The following is an 18,926-nucleotide window of genomic DNA, read 5'->3' on the forward strand; positions in this document are numbered from 1 at the left end:
TCTAGAGTTATCTTGGAACCCTTTTGTTTGACCTCCATCTTCGCCTTGACATATTGGCTGAGATGTCATTATCTAGGACGAGGTGTTCATCACCAAGGCCGAGATGTGTATTATCTAGGCCGAGATGTTACCTTTGAACCTAAGTGATCTTGTCCTGGAGTGGTACGACCTAGACCGAGGTGTGGCACATCTAGGCTAAGGTGTGGTACAGCTTAGTCAAGTGTTGTCCTTCTTAGCCGAGGTCATTGTCGCCTTAGTTGCCGAAGCTTTGTCCTTAGCCGATGTCACCACTTGCCGGAGTGCCTTACCGAGTAGCTTGTTAGATACACTTTGTCATAGTCTTGTCTTGTCAATCTATCACCTTTTTTAGGAGAGCCAACCAGCCGTTGCCACGTGTCCGAGCTGAGTGTTAAGTCAGCCGATAGAAAGAGAAAACCCATCATTTGTTTCTATACTTGTTTTGAAGAGGAGAGAGAAGCTCTAGAAGAGGGAGAGAAGTTCTTGAGGGAGAGTAGATTTTCAAGCTTGATCCCTAGAGATCGAACCGTTAGATCCGTGTTCTAAGGTTAGATTCTTGATCTGCTCTTGTCGTTCTTCATGTTCATGTTATTGCATTGCATGATTGAATATGATTTGTAAGCCATGCATTGCTTTGAAGTTCGGTTTTAGAAAGAGAAAATAGTATTCATGTGTTCTTCAAGAAAAGTCATGTTTTGATTCGAAAGTTCATGCCAAGATCCATGTTTTTGTGTTTATTTTCACATGATTTTCAAGTATGGGTACCCAGGTCTATGTTTTCGAACTCATATCATGAAATCCCAGATTTTGTAAATAAAGAAGTTATGATTTTGGCATCCATGTTCTTCATGATCTTCATGTTCATGTTCTTCACGGGTGGAAACCCAGATCTCCAGACCTCACTTCCCGAGGTGTAGTCACCGAGATCACTCTTAACTAGACCTCACACTTAGGCCAAGCATCGTATCTCACCTTGGCCTACCTTGCATGATCACTTACACCTTTAGTTTGTCTTGTGCGCACCTCGGCATACAGCCGCACGCCGAAGCCTAGGTAGCCACACCTCGGCCAGGAGGTGTGGGACCTCGGCAAAGACCTGGCTGGTACCCAGCATGTCTTCTTGACATGTAAAATTGTGTTTTGACTTCCAGTATGTTTTCCCGAGATCATTTGCATGTATGTAAGACTTGTTTTGAGAAGTGCATTCAGTAGACTTTGCAATGTGTTTGTAGGACTTGGACCTTTGCCTTGATCCCGACGTCCCAAGAACTATGTGAGTGGTATTTTTAATAAAGTTATGTTATAAAGATTTGATAAAGCCTTGTTTCGTTTTGATAAAAGTATTTGATCAAGCATGAATGATTACCCCTATTTTTATGTATCAAGTAAGCTTTGTTTTGATGGCCTTCTTAGAAAGTCCTTAGTGCTAGGGGACTATAATGCAACTGCACATCTTGTTTTGAAAGTCCATTGTGCTGGAGGACTCTAAACTTTCGCAGTACTCTCGTGTTAGAGGGCTACGGGCCTTCGTAACATAGGTCCTTTGTGCTAAGAGGACTCTAAACTTTTGTAGCACCCTTGTTTGAGATATCTCCCTTGCCACCGACTGCCTTGTGCGGGTGGGTTTGTCTAATCGATTCCAGGTCGATTATTCCCTTATTTTGGAAGTCTCTTGTGTTGGAAGACTCTAAACTTTCGCAGCACATCTTGTTTTGAGGGTCCTTCCGTGCTAGGGGACTTTAAGCCTAAGTAGCACCGTCCTTTCATGCTAGGGGACGTTAAGCCTCAGTAGCACCCTTGTTAAGATATCGGCCACCGACAGACTATGAACGGGTGTGCTCGATGCCGAGGTTATGCCGAGGTTATGTTTTAAGATTGACGTATGTTAAGTAAGTATGTAAGTTTTGAAAGACCAAGGTTCGATTGATGTTTTGTTTCAAGCCAAGTAAAGCTTTGTTATGTACGGTTTTTGACAAGGATATAATATGTATTGTTTTGAAAAGATCTCGGGTATCATTCATTTAACCCCTTTATTACTTGTACCATTCACTGAGTATCCAAGCTCACCCTCCCTATGTATATATGTAGGTAACAAGCAAGAAGTCGACCACGCCGAGATGTGTGTTTTGCAAGATGTTTTGGATGCATGTTATGTCGGCAATATTTATGTCGGCAATCTTGAAGATTATATTTCTTGACTTGTATTTCATGTATTTTGAACATGTCGGCTCGAGAAGCCTTTTTCCAAGATGTAATATGTATTTTTGTACTTCATTCTATTTGTTTTAGTTTTTTTTTCAATATAGAAATAATTTATTTATTTATTTTATATAAAAATAATTTAATAATCTCATCACTAATCATCTCCCACGTTATCATCAAAACAAACACACTTTTACTTAATCCCCTCACTAACAATCCTCTCACTAATAATCTCATCCAACCTAATCCGCTAAACAAACGTAGCCTCAGGTCATGTTTGTTTGAGAGATTAGGGGATGAGATTGGAGTAGTAAAGAGGTGGGTCCCACTAACTCTTGTTTAGTGGCTTCCTTGTGGAGTGAGATTGCTACTTCAAGTAACTTGAAGGGAATTAGTTTGAGTGAATTTTGAATGAAAGTAGGAAAATAATAAGGGAATTAAGTTTATTTTATATAAAAATTTTATTTTTTTATTTTTATTTTTTTTAAGCAAGTACACCTATTTGTTTTAATTTTTTTAATGTAAAAATAATTTATTTATTTATTTTATATAAAAATTATTTAACAATTTGATCACTAATCATTTTTCACACTATCATTAAAATAAATATACTTTTACTTAATCATTTCATTAATAATTTTTTTACTAATAATCATCTCATTAACAATCACGATTAAGGCCTCGTTTGGCAACCCACATTTTTAGCCAAAAAGCCAAAAAGTTACTAAAAAAGTCAAAAAGTCTATAAATTTCACCCTACACGCCTATGTATAGTATCTTCACGAGATGGGTGGCAGATGCGGTGTAAAAAGACCGTTTTGCCCCTCCTTGATTTTCGTTATTCCGTTTTCACCCTCCCTTTATGTCAAACACTGATGGGAATCATTTCAGAGCTACGAATCATTTCAGAGCTATTATCAGAGAGGGTGTACTACCTTCAGCTATTCAGCTACATCAACATGAAGAGGGTTCTTCGTTCAACGCCAGAAGATAGTAGAAGCTCTGATCTGAAGAGAAAGAAAAACGAAGCGACGACGACAGTTCACGAAGGCCGACGGAGAAGCAGCCCATCCCTTGACGATTCCTCCAGCCGCAGGTATGCTCTTCTTCTCTCTCTCTCTCTCTCTCTCTCTCTCTCTCTTCAGCATCTCTTGTTTCTGTTTCGGAATGTAACCATGACTCGTATGGTCTGTTTGTGATATATGTATGAACTCTGTCTCTCTCTCTCTCTGTCGCACTGTGTCTGTGTGTATGTGTCTCGCGCTTTGTCTGACCACTTCCATATTTCAATCTGTCGGTGGAATTCAGATTTGGGCAATATTTTCAGGAACTACCTTACACACTGCCATGTTTGGGGTTTTAGGGCTTCCTTTGAACTACTGACACCACTTTACAAATTAACGGGTTTTTGGTGGGGGGGAGGTGTGGATTTGATAACCATGACTTGTATGCTTTGTTTTTTGTATATGGATGAACTCTGTCTCTCTGTGTGTTTCTGTGTGTGTGTGTGTGTGTCTCTGTGTGTGTGTGTGTGTGTGTGTGTGTGTTTGTGTGTGTGTGTGTCTGTGTGTGTGTGTGTGTGTGTGTGTGTATGTCTCACCACTTGCCAATTTCAATTTGTCTTCTAAAAAAAATTTCCTTTTCGTTTGCTCTTTGTTTGTCTCCCCTAAAAAAATTTGTCTCACCACTTTCTTTTTCTATTTTCAATTTGTCTCACCACTTGCACTTGTAAACTTTATTTTTATATCTATGCCATAGTTTATTTTCATGATTGAACAAACCAATTACTTTTAAATTTATTTTTTAATTTGCTCTTTGTTAAGTGTTGGGTCTTCTGCTAAGGTTGCATGGCTTTACTCTTTTCTGTTTGAGAAAGAAAGTATGGGGCCCCTTTCAAATTGGGGCCTACAGCCACTGCTTCAGTGGCTTAGGCCTTGAGGCCTAAAGTTTTTTAGCATTGTGATTCATGATGAGAGCGTGTAATGAAGTAAATCCGATAGTTCTTAAATCACCAACCATAGTTTCATTGCTTCCAATGGATTAATAGTTTCTAAATACTTGATCTTCAAGCAAGAATTGACTCCTGTGCACAGCATAGGATTATGGAATGGGATTGGAATGGTATAATTTTGTGTGATGGATCACACCATGACAACCAATCTAATTAGTCTTTCAGAAACCATGGATATCAGATCCATGTGCTCTCATATGCACAAACTTTATTTTAAAATTTTTGTGGTCTTTAGGATTTCCTGAAAAATAGGGATACATTATTTATATATGGTAAGGATTAAAATGTTTTTTGTGATGTCGGAATCCTAATATTAATAACTTTTTAATGAATCTTTTGATTAAGGTAAATTAGGAGATAGTGACTTCAAAATTTTAGATGTAGTAGCCAAACATATTTTCTGAGAAATTGTAGCACTATATGACTTATTTTAGATGTACTAGCCAAACACATTGCATTTTAGCCTTCCCTTGACTGCATAACATGGATTTATTGCCTTGTATGATGTTTGAGTGATCAACCACTTTTGGTAATATCCTGGAGAGTTTGGTATATTATCCTTTTCAAGTTGATTTTTATATTTATTAATATATACATATTTGATTAAAAGAAGGGGTGACCATTGGTATTCCAGGATTTAAATGTGATGTAGGGGGGGTTGTTCCATTTTGTTACCCATTTTCGTATAACAAATTTATGTCCTTAACAAAAGTGTCACACCCATTGACCTACTCTTGTTGTGCTTGTCATGTCTCGAAAAAAGTCACGAAAGAAACCATGGCCTCATTTATGTCAACTGCCACATCAGCAGAACCAGCCCGTATGTGTGCATGTGGGTACGGGCACTGTGTTGTAAAGATTTCCCGTTCTGCAAGAAACCCTGGTCGTGCGTACTACCAATGCCCTCGTGGAGTGGTGAGTACAAGCACGTTTCCTTTTACATTTCCTTCTTAAACCGTTACTAATTTTTTTTTTAACCTCAGCCATGTGTCAGTTGGATTGGGTGGTGTGACGAATTTGGGCGCCAAAGGGCAGCTGAGAATGACACACAGAATGTCACTCGTTTTGAGGGTTGTTTCCGTGACATTGAACAAACTTTGCGTGTACTTACAGTAGTGACATGTGTCCTTTGCATCGTCGTCATTATTTTGCTGTTTCGGATGTGAGATATGTAACCATGGTAGCAACCGTACCCTAATTTTGTTAAGCGCATTATGGTTTGTGGCTGAAAAAAATTATGAATGTCTGTTTTGTTCGTAAACATGTATTTTCCATCTAATTCCACTACTATTTGTTTTTGTTTCAAGTAGTAATGTCTTTAAATGAATCTATTGGGCTATATTTTCTGTCTAATACCACATTTCTGACATAAAAATGTGTTCCTCATATTGGTAATACGCACAATTGTTAGTGTATACATATTTTTATGTTGGTTCCCGTGTCACGTTATTGTTAGTCGCATGGCGTCACATCGATCTACGCCTCGTACCTCTTTTGGCAAAGGGAAACGCCAACAACCCTATCATAAAGCAACTTGGGATGGGGAGTTGACACGGATTTTCTTGGAACTGGTTGTGAAGGAAATTGAAGCAGGAAACCGGCCACACATGTCAATCACTCCAAACGGGTACCGTTCGTTGTCTAAGACATTTGAGGCAACAACTGGGCGGCTGCATTCTCTCAAACAACTTAAAAACAAGTACAATCTGTTGAAGACCGAGTGGCGTGCGTGGTGTAAGCTAATGGATTGCCGGAAAGGCCCAACTGGAATTGGCTTTGACCAAGTAACTGGGCTGTTCAATGCTTCGGCTGATTGGTGGGCTAAAATGGAAAAGGTAACGGTTTATATTTTCTTTTTCGTGTCCGTTATTGCATAACTAATATCTCAATTTTTGTATATGTATCATGCTTTCCAGTGCAGTTTAAAACATTCAATTTTCTAACTTTACCTAACATGGCATGCTGTGGTTTGGATTACGAAATATTTTTGGGATGGTGAACAGGTTTTATTTGTAATGTACCCACCTGTCTCGGCACAAAATTCTGGAATTCTGAATTTCTGAAATGAAATTATGTTTGTTAATGTTAATAAAATTCTGAAATCAGATAAAGAAATTCTGAATTGAAATGAATTATGAAATGAAAAGAATTCTTATATTCTTAAATTCTGGAATGAAAGCGTTGGACTGAAATGAATTCTTGTTTTTGAAAAAGAATTCTGCAATCAAATGAAATCTGAAATTCTGGACTGAAATGAATTCTGAAATATTACTTGGCCTAGAATCCTGATAAATTCATTTGATCTAAAATAAATTTTGGACAAAGAATTCTGGACTGAAATTTCTTGTCTCAGATTTTTATTCTGTAAAGAGTTGGCCTAGGTTTGTTGGTGTGGTTTGATGCCGCTATTCTCCTTATGCTGTTCCTCATGCACCAATTTCTTTTTTTGTTATATTTTTATATCTGTAAATAGTTGGAAAACATCAATAAATTGGTGTTAGCTCACTTTCCATATGAAGTAGGTTGAAGACCCAAAACATAAGGACTTGTTGTATAACAAAAACCATTTATTTCTGGCACACAATTTTGTAACAGTATGACCTAATGTACCTATTCTTGTTTTCCAGATTCGTAATGCATGGATCTTTCTTTATAAGTGTTAACATTGTGGTACAAGGTAGTCTATTGAACAAGGGGGGGTTGTACATGCATATTTGAATTTTTGGGCAGTTTGTCGAGTGAGAAATATCGGTTGGTTTTGAGAACTAATTAACTACTACTTATTCGATTGGTTGTCACATGTTTATTCATTCAATTGGCAAACATAAAATTTCTTATACAGCTTCAAAAGCTGTTCAGTTGAGTCCTTCATATAGTAAAATAGAATAGATGTTTTTTCTTCTAGCGAGATGCACTACATTGTTATGTTGTTCTTCACTTTTATTGAAAATAAATTCGGCTTCTTTTTCCTTGATTGGCAGCAATCATCATACTTTACAACATTCTTGTTCTTTTTTGTCAATATGTTCATTGCAACATACTTTACATTACTGTCAACCATTGTTGTAGCATTAACAAACTTTACTGATTTATGCACCATGTTGCATTGCATTTTACTCAATGACAGTACGCTAATGCTAGTTACATTGTGTTGATTTACAGATTGACAATGTACATTGCAAGTTCAGAACCAAAACCTTGGACCATCCGGACTTGATGGAGCGCGTCTTCACTGGCGCTGCGGCTACGGGGAAAAATGCATGGACATCCGGCGAGACTCGTAACGCAATGGAGTTGGACGGAGAGTCGGACAGTCCAGAATTTTCAAGTGACAGCAATGACCTACGCGCATCGGAAATGGCAGCCATGATGAACTCTGCGCACATCAATGCCACGGGTAGTGCAAGTAAGCGGAAGCATTCCTTGGGGAAAACATTGCAAAACAAGCGCATTACGGGGGCTGAAGCGTTGGCAAGCAGCATGGACGACTTGCTAAATTTTGTGAAGACTCAGAGCAAGGAATTAACTGTCAACCACGTCGTCGGGGGCCATAGTATTACTATGGGACAGGCTGTTGGACGGCTGTATGAAATACAGGGACTAGAGCCTGAAGATGAACTTCTCCATTTTGGAGTCATGCTTATGGAGGTTCCGAACAATCGGGAAATGTTAATGAGTATTCCCACGGACCGAGGCATAATCGGGTGGCTACGAGCGAAGAAACAAGACAAAGATATGAGTGGGGGTGTCACTCTTGCGAGTTTACTGCGGAATGAAGGAGTTCGATTTTAAATCTGCTGAATGAAGGACTTTGATTTATAATTTCAGTTGAATTCTGAACTTTTTTTTTTGGTTTGCTGTGTTTAATTTTAGTTAAATTGTGGTTTGAAGATGGTTTGGGCATGGGTCGTGCCTGTGGCTTACGGAACCTTAAGAATTAAAATGGGGATATGTTTGTGGTATTTTATGTTTTGTTATGCTATAATGGCTGCAGGGTTGGATTAAACCTTGGACCTTCTATTTTATATTTTATATTTTATATTTTGTTTTGTTATGCTATAATGGCTGTAGGGAAGTGTTTAATTTTCTGAATTGTTTATGTATTGCCCAGGTGCCATTGGTTTTCCACGAATTGTTTATATAGGGTGGAACATGTGTGTTGCCCGAATTGTTTATATAAACTGCCCGAATTGTTTGTATAGGTTGGAACATGTGTGTTGCAACACTGAAAAATAATAATTTTTATTACAAATGATGAACCACTGACATGATGTGAATTATGAAAATCTCATGTTCCTTTCAATTTTAAATTACAAAGTATTGCATGTGCTTTTAATTTTAGAAAAGTTAACTGAAATATATACTTTTTTCAGCTTGTTCTTTGTGCCATGCATCGTAGGGGTTTGAACATAGATATACACTAGTTACTTCCTTTTGCTATACAACATTTTTTTTTTTTTAAACTTTCATGGTCAAACACATGTGCTTGATACTTCTTCATTTCGACAGTTGTTGATAATGTTTTATGCTTGTATGTTGTAGGTATGAACAATGACGATGACGACCCCACACGGATGGATGAAATGTTAGAAGGGGTCGCAGCTCTCGTGAGACAGTGGCATGAGCAGATGAATTTAAATTACGTTGAAGCCTACAGAATTGCAACTGATTACTACAAGGCATACGTTCTTAAAGTTCCATGCCGTACTTCCATATTGTCGGGGAGGGCCTGGATTACGAAATTATATGAGGGTCACAGTGGCCGCTTCCGGTACGAATTGTGCATGCCCAAACAGGTGTTCCTTCGGTTATGTACGACGTTGGTAAATGACTTCGGGTTGCGTGTACCCGAGCGGCCGCACGGCTTGCATGTCGAGGAGAGTGTTGCAATATTTATTCATGTGCTAAAAAACTTGCCAAACCGGGAGTTACAAGAACGCTTCCAACATTCCAGTGAAACTATTTCACGGCATTTTCATACCGTCTTGAAAGCAATGAAAAAATTCACGGTCGTTCACTGCAGGCCCCCTGCTAATTTCCAGACGCACAGGGATCCTATTTTGCAATCTCAACGACAATATTTGCCATTCAAGGTGTGGGAAAAGATTTGTGACGTTATTCAAAATTATTTGAAAAAACATGGTCGGTAAATTTTTTTGTAATTGCAATTTTTTTGGTTCATATATAGGATTGCTTGGTGCATTGGATGGGACACATGTACCGGCATGCATAAAGGAGTCAGAAGCAGCCCCATATTTCAGCCGAAAGGGTTGTCACACCCAGAATATTTTGGCGGCATGTGATTTCAATATGTGCTTTGTGTTTGTGTCGTGCGGATGGGAGGGCAGCATGCACGACAGCCGGGTTTTAAGCAACGTAACGGAGGATCCACAATACAATTTTCCACCTGCAACTGATGGTATGTACATCTGAATCCACAATACAATTGTTGTAGCATAATTCTTTTTTGGTAAACATCTGTATGTAAATAACGGTGTAAAGATATATTTAGAATTCAATGCATGACCGGGAATTTTTTTAGCAAAACAAGAAAATATGTATTGAACAAGCTCAACATAAAGGTAATATCCATCATTATATGCAAATATAATTAACCTCAGTAATATATATGTCAAAATGTATCAATTTATTTTCTATCACTGTATTCCCATTATAAATTTGATTTATGTTACCATTGTAATGAAAAACAAAATTTGATGAACCACTGACCATGTGGTAATTTATATATGACAGTTTTTACAATGTCCATGATAAACTAGTATTGTTATGTTCTTATTGTTGGTTATGGGGAAATAAAAGAAAAATGTACGGAAGAAGTGCCCTTTCATGTGAACATTGATGACGAGTATTATGTCATTTACATGTGCACTTTCACAGGTCGCTATTACCTTGTGGATAGTGGATACAGCAATAAGAAGGGCTTTCTGGCACCATACAAAGGCAACAGATACCACCAACCGGAATTTCAAAGGCACAATCCACGGAACCGTGATGAATTGTTCAACCGCGCTCACTCATCTTTGCGAAACGTGATTGAGCGTACATTTGGCGCATGGAAGATGAGGTGGAGATTTCTAAAAGACATGCCTCGATTTGATTTTCGTAAAGTGCAGGTGCCATTGGTTGCAACGTCCATGGCTTTGCATATTTTCATACGCAGAAATAGTGTGGACGATAAGATTATTGTTGCTGTTAGCAATGCGGCCGAGTATCGATATCCGGACATGCGTGACCGCGACGATTTGGCTGCCCTTGACGATGCGATGATGCCTGGAGATGATGATGTTGAGATGGCGCAGTTGCGGGCGCGTATCAGGGCAGAGTTGGTTGCAATTTGGCGAAATGCTAGTTAGTGGACATGTTATGTGATGCATGTCATCACTATGTTGTGTTGAAATTAATTAGAGACTTTTATTTACGTACATAATTGGTTAGCAATTATGTATGACCATGTATGTCACTGTTTTTGTACAACTATCGAATACTGACTTCGTTATGATTTTAGGTTGCTTATGATTTCAGGATGCTTACCAATTACGGTTTGATTATTACTTAATTTTTTTTGGTTTATTGGGTCATGTTTATCATTTTATATTTTTGGTAACGTTTACGATTAGGTTGGTTATATTTTTATATTTTCATAGCAATCAATTATAATTGGTTAGCAATTAGGTTGCTTAATTTTTTTCAAATATTTTTTATATTTATTTTCGTTATTTATGACAATGGGATCACACACATTATAATTGACCAAAATTTAATTAAAAAAATAATTGAATGAAAAATTTAATTGGACAAAAATAATTGGGTAAAAAACTAATTCGGAAAACTTTGAAAAAGAAATGGAAATTATTAAAAAAAATAATTTAAAAATACTAGTTGGCAAAAAAAATATTTGATCGAAAAGGTTAATTGGAAAAAAAATTGAAAATAAATTTATTTGAGAAAAACATTACTTGAAAACAAATTTTGAAAATAAATTATATTTGATAAAAAAATTAATTGAAAAAATTGAAAACTGAAAACGTTTGCTCATTTTTTTGATTTAGGTTTTTTGTCAAAATTTTAGACTCATTTTCAACCAAAAAAATTATCAAACAAATTTTTATTACAGTTTGTTAATTTTTTTTTAAATATAAACTGGAAACGGAATGGATGTCTGTTTACGGTGGGTGGTGGGTAACAGGTGGTGGTGGGTGCTGGTGGTGGGTGGTTGGGTGACAGTGGCTGGCTGTGGGTGGTAGTGAGTGGGTGGTGGTGGTGATGGTGGTGGTTTGTAGTGGCGGTGGCGGGTACATGGTGGGTGGTGGCGGTGGTGGGCGGGTGGGTGATGGCGGTGGGTGGTAGCGAGTGGGTGGTGCTGGCGGTAGGTAGGTAGCGAGTGGTGGTGGGGGGTGAGTGGGCGACGGTGGTGGGTGGTAGCGAGTGGGTGGTTGTGGCGGCAGGTGGGTGGCGAGTGGTGGTGGGGGTGGTGGGTGGTGGTGGTGGTGGGTGGGTGGGTGACGGTGACGGGTGGTGGGTGGTAGCGAGTGGTTGGTAGTGGTGGGTGGCGGTAGCAGGTGGGTGGCACGTGAGTGGTGGTGGCAGGTGGGTGGCATGTGGGTGGTGGGTAGTGGGTGGTGGGTAGTAGTGGTGGTGGTGGTGGTAGCGGGTGGTGATGCTGGGTGAGTGGGTGACGGTGGCAGGTGGTGGCGAGTGGGTTGCGGTTGTGGCGGGTGGTGGGTGGTGGTGGCAGATTGGTAGTGAGTGGCAGGTAGGTGGTGAGTGGCAAGGTAGTGGGCGGTGGTGGGCGGTGGGGGTGGCAGGTAGGTAACGGGTGGCAAGCAGGTAGTGGTGGCGGGTGGTGGGCGGTGGTAGCAAGTGGGTGGCGGGTGGTGGGTAGTGGTGGCAAGTGGGTGGTGGGTGGTGATGGCGGGTGGGTGGTGGTGGCAGGTGGGTGGTGAGTGGTAGTGGCAGGTGGTGGTGGGGGTTGGGTGGCGGTGGCGGAAGACGGTGGTGGAAAATGGTGGCGGGTGGTGGCTAGTGTTGGGTGGTAAAAAAAAGAAAAACTCAAAACTCAAAATGGATACACATTTTTTAAGTTTACATTTTGTGGCCAAATTTATAAACAAAGACTACTGATTTATGTAATTGAAATTTATCAAACAAGTTTATATTTGAGTTGTTTAAATTTTTGTAAATATAATCAGAAAATTAAAAACGTATGTGTTACAAAACGGCACACCAAACAGACCCATTGTGTTTGGGAAGATAATTGAATTTTTTTTGTGGTTGGATGTGATATTTGTGACAAAAAAATTAAAATAAGTATGGAATTTGATGTGATATTTTATGAGGAATTTGTTTTTTTGAGTTTTGCAAGACATTTGTGTTGTACTGAAAAAATAAAAAAATAAAAAAATGAAAAGCCAAGTTTCCAAACACTCTCGTAATTTGTTGGATTTTTAAAAAAATTTTAAATTTTTTTATTTTTAACGTAAAATATGATGTTTCATAAAAAATTATTATAATACATAAAGTACAATCCGTATCTCATATACATAAAATATTTATGTATATTAACGTAAATATTATTTACAGAATATTACGTGACACGTGTAGGATTCTGTAAAACAAATAAAATTTGACCGTTGCTATATATAATTTGGCGAAATACATTGTATTATAACATTACAGCACATGGCCTTGGCTCTTGTATAGGCTTTATGTCAAGTGCGTTGTCCAAGAAAGCAAATTTCACATCCAACAATTGCAGAGGCCATTGACGCATCCACAGGTACTTTGACATGCTACAAGGCCATTTCGATCATTTTACCTCTTTCTCATTATTTATCTTATTTTATTTTATATATTTTCGTAAAAAGTTAAAAAATTTACTTCAAATAATTAAAATTTTTTTTCTTATATTTTAATTAAAAAATTAAAAAATTATTAAAATAATCTGTTCCAAACGAAACCTAATTTAATTCACTAAACAAACAAACGTGGTCGTACTATGAATCTACTCCATTTTAATTATAAAAACAAACGGGATCCAAAGTTGGGGACCAAAAGAGAGCCTCTCTTTCTAGAGAGAGAAAGCTCCCCCCGGTGGTATTTTAGTGATGATGTTCTGGTGCAACTCAGGCCAGTAAAGCCGCCTGTTATGCTTGACGGTGGAGTTTTCTTCGTGTTATGGTTCGAGTGGCCATAGCTGAAGATGGTTTTAGTGGGTTCTCCAGTAGTGGGTGGTACTGTCGCTGGGTTTCTAGCGCCGGTGTTGGCTTCTTGCTCCTTGCTTGGGGTGGTTGCCGCCGTGTTGACTGGTTTCACTGGTCATGGAGGTGGCTTCTTGTCACCGTGTTATCGTTATCGGTGGTTTGCCACCGGATTGTTTTCAGCTCCAGCGTCGTTGCTACAGTGAGTGTGAGTGCTGTAGCGTGGTGTAGTGAGTTCGATGATCTCGTGAGCTACGGGTGGCGACATGTAGATGACGCGTGGGTTTTCTGTTCTGCGGTCGTCGTTCATGGCTTTCAGCGTGTATTGTCGATGGGTTTCTCACCGACGGTGCATCTGTATGGGAGTTTGTGGTGTGCAGTTGAGTCGATAGTCATCTGATCATGTTCTACGGCGAAGGTGTTGGCTGCTACGCTGCCTCGATGGTGTTTGTTTGCCTCTCTCTAGTCTAGAGAGAATGAAATTAACGGGTGTGAGATCTGGGGTGGTGAGCTCCTGCTACGCTGACAGGTTTGCCACTGCCAATGGAGTGTTTGGTGCGCCGTGAAGGAGGTGGGGTGTTACGAACTTAGTGATAGCTCGGTTGGTGCAGGTGGTCTACTAGCTTTCTGGTTGGTTGGTTGGTTGGTTCCTTGCATCCATCTCCGGCGACTGAACCTTTTCCGCCGGTGATACCTTGTGCGTGAGTTACTGGTATGGAGTTGTAAGTAGGCAAGTCGTTTCGGCAATGGTGGGTCTGTCTCAACTCATACGCCGGTATGTTGTTTGTTTTCTGGGTTGTTCATGGTTCGGTGGATAATTGCCGACGGGGTTTCTGTTGCTCCGGCACCGGCGAAATAGCTTCTTTGGTGACGTAAGCTGGGCTCTATCACTCATGTTGTGATTGATGGGATCGGTGGACAACAGCTGTGTTTTTCCCATCTGGGCTTGCGCTGGTGCGTTGGAAAATGGGTAAGTGCTTTTTGGTCAGCTTGTTGTTTACGACAAGTGGGCTGATGTATATCTTATATATGTTTTATATATATATATGATTGCTATATATGTTGGGCAAGTGATTCACGTGGGCGTCCAGTTCTTGGAATTTGTTGCGTGTTGTCTCTCTTGTGTCCACAGGTTTGCTTTTGGTGAAGAAGCCGCTGATTATATTGGTGGTATGGGATTTGATATAATATTTTGTTTAGATTTATTTTTTTTTTTAATTTTGTAACTAATTTGTTTTTTAGTGAAAAAAGAAAAATTTTAAAAAAATTCTTCCCAAACATCCCCTATATATTGGTGGTGTTTGGGAAGCAAGTTCCCAAATTTTTTTCTCATTTTTTCCACTAAAAGACAAAAGTTTTGCAAAACTAAAAAAAACACATCCAAACAAAATATCACATCAAATCCTATAATCATTTCACTTTTTCTCTCACAAACATCACATCCAACCACATAAAAACTCAACTATCTTCCCAAACACTAAAAAAATTTTATCTCATAAAAACCTACATCTAATAAAATCTACATAAAAACTCACTTCCCAAACACCATCATTGTGGAACATCCCTTATATATTGTGGAGAGTGGGTTATGGGGCTCATTTGATGTTATTTAGGGATTGTTTAGGAAGTGTTAGATTAATATATTTTTTGATTTTTTACGAAAGAAAGTGAAATATGAGTTAGATTTGAAGTGATGTGCTAGAGAGGTGATGTGATTCAAATAAGATTATGATCCAAATACATGTTATTTTAGCACATGCCAAACAAACACTTGGTGCACCTTCTTTCGGCATATTAGGCTTTGAGATTGGGTTTGATTAAGTGGGCTTGCCGTTGGGCTCGTTTTGGATTTTTGAATTATTTGGGCTCATTGATTTTTTGTTGGACAGATTACATATATTTACATGATTGATGAGCTCATAAATTTCTGTTTAGCCACAATGCAGCGGACCATTTATAATCGATTTTCTCATGATGATTGATCGTGTGATCCTCATGTGACTCGATATGAGGTTAGTTTTGAGCCATCTCTGCCAAGAGTAATTGAGGAGTCACTGTTATGGGGAATAGTGATTCGATGACTAGCCAAGTTAGAGACTAGGAGAAAAGCAGGAGGTTAGCTATCGATTTTCTGGTTGCTTTCATGTGACCCATCCTAATTAATCGTATTGCAACACTTGACACGGAGTGAATGGTATGTTGCCGTGGAGATTGAGGCTTGTGATCTACCAAAGAAGGGATTGAGAGATGTGGTGATTGCTCTCATACTATTTTCTGGCTATGTATTAGTTTGCAGTTGTGGTGGCTATCGGTTTTTGCTACAACTCCCAAGACCGTTGATTATGGTTACTGATCGTGCTAGTTTCATGTAACTCTATCGGGATTTCTCGTGGTATAGATTTTTTTTTCCGTCACGGCTTTGGTAAGTGGTTAGGATGTCACGGCTGTGAGAAGTGAGATGCTTATTGGATTCTATGTGTTTATCTGTGGTTGAGACTGGGGGCAAGTGGGGGTGGTTATCATTTTTTGATTGGTCTTATGAGTTGTTGCTTGTTTTATCTTGGTTAGGTTTTGTTGTTAATAGTGTATATTTGCCCATATACGGTCCCCAAGTTTTTACTTGGACAAAATGGATATATGGGTAAATTAGGTGATACGGTGTTAGTGTTGCTTATATATTGCCCCTAGTCACTTTGCCTTCTTTATTGTTGGCATATAAGTAACCAGGGGCAAAATATATCAGCAACACTCTTCTATTGTTAAGTTGCTCCCCCTTAATAAGGGGGTTTAGTCTTTTTTTTGTTTTTCTTGTTGTATTACTTGGGGAATGCCCTTGTAAACATATAAATTTTTGTCCTTAATTTATGACTTACCCACCAAAAAATAAAAAGTACCCATTTGTACTCGTTTTTTTCCCCAAATTTGTTTTATTCTCTCTCTCTACTACAGCAAATCCTTAATGCTATGCTTGGCCGGTTATCCAACTTTCTCTCTTGGATTAGCCCCTTTCTACATGTTTTTCATCGGTACATGGTAAGTGTTTCTATATTTAGGTGTTTAATTTGTTTTTTTTTTTTTGTTTTTTTTCCTCTTCTCTCTCGTTCGTTTCCTACATTTTATCAACTATTATGAACTTAAGCGATACAATTTCAGTAGAAAATTATGTTTCTTACATTGTTCATACGTATTTCATACAATTCATGTAAGGAGTTAGGCAAAATTTCATGTGATTCAGAAAACCCCAAAAAATTCCATTATTGGTAGATAATCTATATAATTCTTACAGAAAAGAATGAACCAATATTAGAATTTTACATAAATAGAATATGTGAAATGGTACGGGATGGACATGAAGGCATATATACAACACCTGTGTTCAATCAGATACAATTCCATATCGAGAATGGACATGGACATGGACATGGACATGGACATGGAGGCTTGTGTGCAACACCAATTTGAGTTCAATTGATTGAGTTCAAATATTTCTTATTTCATATTGATAATGTGCCAAAAAACACCAATTGCACCATTCCAAGTATTGTTGCTAGCAATTTTTTTATTTTATTTTAAGGATTATGTATTTATGTTGTTTTGTATTGTACAACCATTCCAATTCCACAGTGAATCTGAGTGCCTCCTTCATTGCTATAATTTGAATAATTTGGCTATGGTAGGGCAAATTTACGTCTATTTATTGCGTTCTATTATTTCCTTTCTTTTTTTTTTAATGGTTTGTAAATACATATCTCATTATTATCGTTATTCTTACTAATGATGCTTATGGTTTATGGTTGTGATTTGGGATTTGGGGTTGTAATGAATGTTGGTGGGTTCTCAATTGTTGGGGGGGGGGGGGTTTGTTTGTGGTTTCTTCGTTGATGGATTTATGTGTGTTGTTGGGATTTTAGTCATGGCTGAATCTTCTAAACGCCGAAAGGCAACTTTGTCTTGTACCTCTTATAACAATAAGAAATTCCAGTCTGAGAAAGCCAATTTGTATCGGGATTTGTACGAGTCTAGGATTGTCCATCTAAAGCATAATGTCGAACCTAATACCTTCAAGTCAATCCCCATTCATTCTATTTTTGATGACTTGGGTGGTGACCGTGTCCTACTCTTCTTGGGGCCCTAAAATCTGAGTTGGGTTTTGGAATTATATTGTAACATCCACTCAATTCGTGACGTCTCTACTTCTTTCAAGACACGGGTCCATTCAAAGCCAATTTTTGTCAATGCAGAATATATTCAGTCATTTCTTGGTATTCCTGTAGTTCGTAATTGTCACTTTCCCTTCCTTGCCAAACGAATTGCCAACTTTGACACGGTGGCTTCTGAACTTTGTGGCGCACCCCGGAGTTGGATTGACGGGACTCTTATTAAGCAACATGAACTTATTCCTCGCTTTTGCCATTTGAACATCATTCTTTATGACCATGTTCATGTCACTACCCACAGTTCCAACATCTCATAAGACTAAGGATATGTGTTTTACTATATAGATCGTGGTCTCTCTTTTGATCTTTCGGAAATGATCGTGGAAAAGATGATTTCGGTTTTTAAAAGAAAAAAAAAATCCTTACGTATTCCATATGGGTGTTTTGTGAATAGGATACTCTCGCCTATCGCAGTCCCTTTCTTTCTAAATGATGAGTTTGCGCCTCTTGTCAAACCCATTACCAAAAAGACTGTATCCCAGAGTGAGGCGCATGTGAATGGGACTTCGTAAGTGATGGGAGGTTGTGGTGCAGGTAAGGATATGATGGACGAAAAGACTAAGTTGGATGCTGTCGTTACTGGTGAGGGGGCACAACCTGCTATTGCTAGTACCGTTTGAGGACAGCTTGACCAGTTTGAGCAGGCCATGTTTGCACGGTTTGATCGCCTAGACGCCCGGATAGATGTTTATGATGCACGTCTCACTAACTTAGAGACGTCCACCAACGCTCGGCTTATTGCATTGGAGGCTTCCTTTGGACATATTAAGCTTGTCCTGGACCAATCTTCTCTCTAGCTTGCCGAGATTCTGTCCATGCTTCAGATGCAGCAACCTCCTCCACCGCCGCCGGACTCATGATGGTATATTTTCTTTGGACCTAAGTTTGATTTTTATATTGTCTATTATGAGCAATTTGGCTCATATTAACTAATAAACTTTATTATCTATTATGAGCAATTTTCTATGTCATGGAAAAATATGGGTTTGAGGCCCAATTTCTGTCCAAAGTTCTCCTAATGACTTATGTAGTAAAATAATTTCGGACATAGATAACATGTATTTCCAAACAAGATTAAAAAAACCAGTGGCATATATAACATTTCTCATACAACAAACCCAAGATTAAAATCCTTATGGAGAATCAACAAATTTAACTCACCTATTCTTGGAATCCACAAAAATCAGCCAAAATAAACATCAAATCAGATCTAAATATAACCTTTCATGCTGAGAAGTAAATACATGCTCGTGAAGCTTC

General features: G+C 38.7%; 1 protein-coding gene and 1 long non-coding RNA gene across 2 annotated transcripts; both read left to right on the forward strand.

Annotated features, from left to right (window-relative positions):
* Positions 1 to 5,691: 5,691 nt before the first annotated feature.
* Positions 5,692 to 10,605, forward strand: LOC145812940 (uncharacterized). The gene is made up of 5 exons (XM_082908182.1): positions 5,692 to 6,066; positions 7,394 to 7,907; positions 8,774 to 8,935; positions 9,420 to 9,650; positions 10,130 to 10,605. Exons 1-5 carry the CDS (start codon positions 5,692 to 5,694, stop codon positions 10,603 to 10,605), a joined length of 1,758 nt encoding a protein of 585 aa, XP_082764308.1.
* Positions 10,606 to 13,376: 2,771 nt separating this feature from the next.
* On the forward strand, positions 13,377 to 18,685 carry LOC145813442 (uncharacterized). Its single transcript, XR_014356522.1, has 2 exons — positions 13,377 to 14,419; positions 18,201 to 18,685. It is a non-coding gene; the product is annotated as an uncharacterized LOC145813442 (long non-coding RNA).
* Positions 18,686 to 18,926: the final 241 nt, after the last annotated feature.

This window comes from Camellia sinensis, chromosome 15 (genome assembly GCF_055761805.1).
Source record: "Camellia sinensis isolate YWXY chromosome 15, ASM5576180v1, whole genome shotgun sequence".
NCBI lineage: Eukaryota > Viridiplantae > Streptophyta > Magnoliopsida > Ericales > Theaceae > Camellia > Camellia sinensis.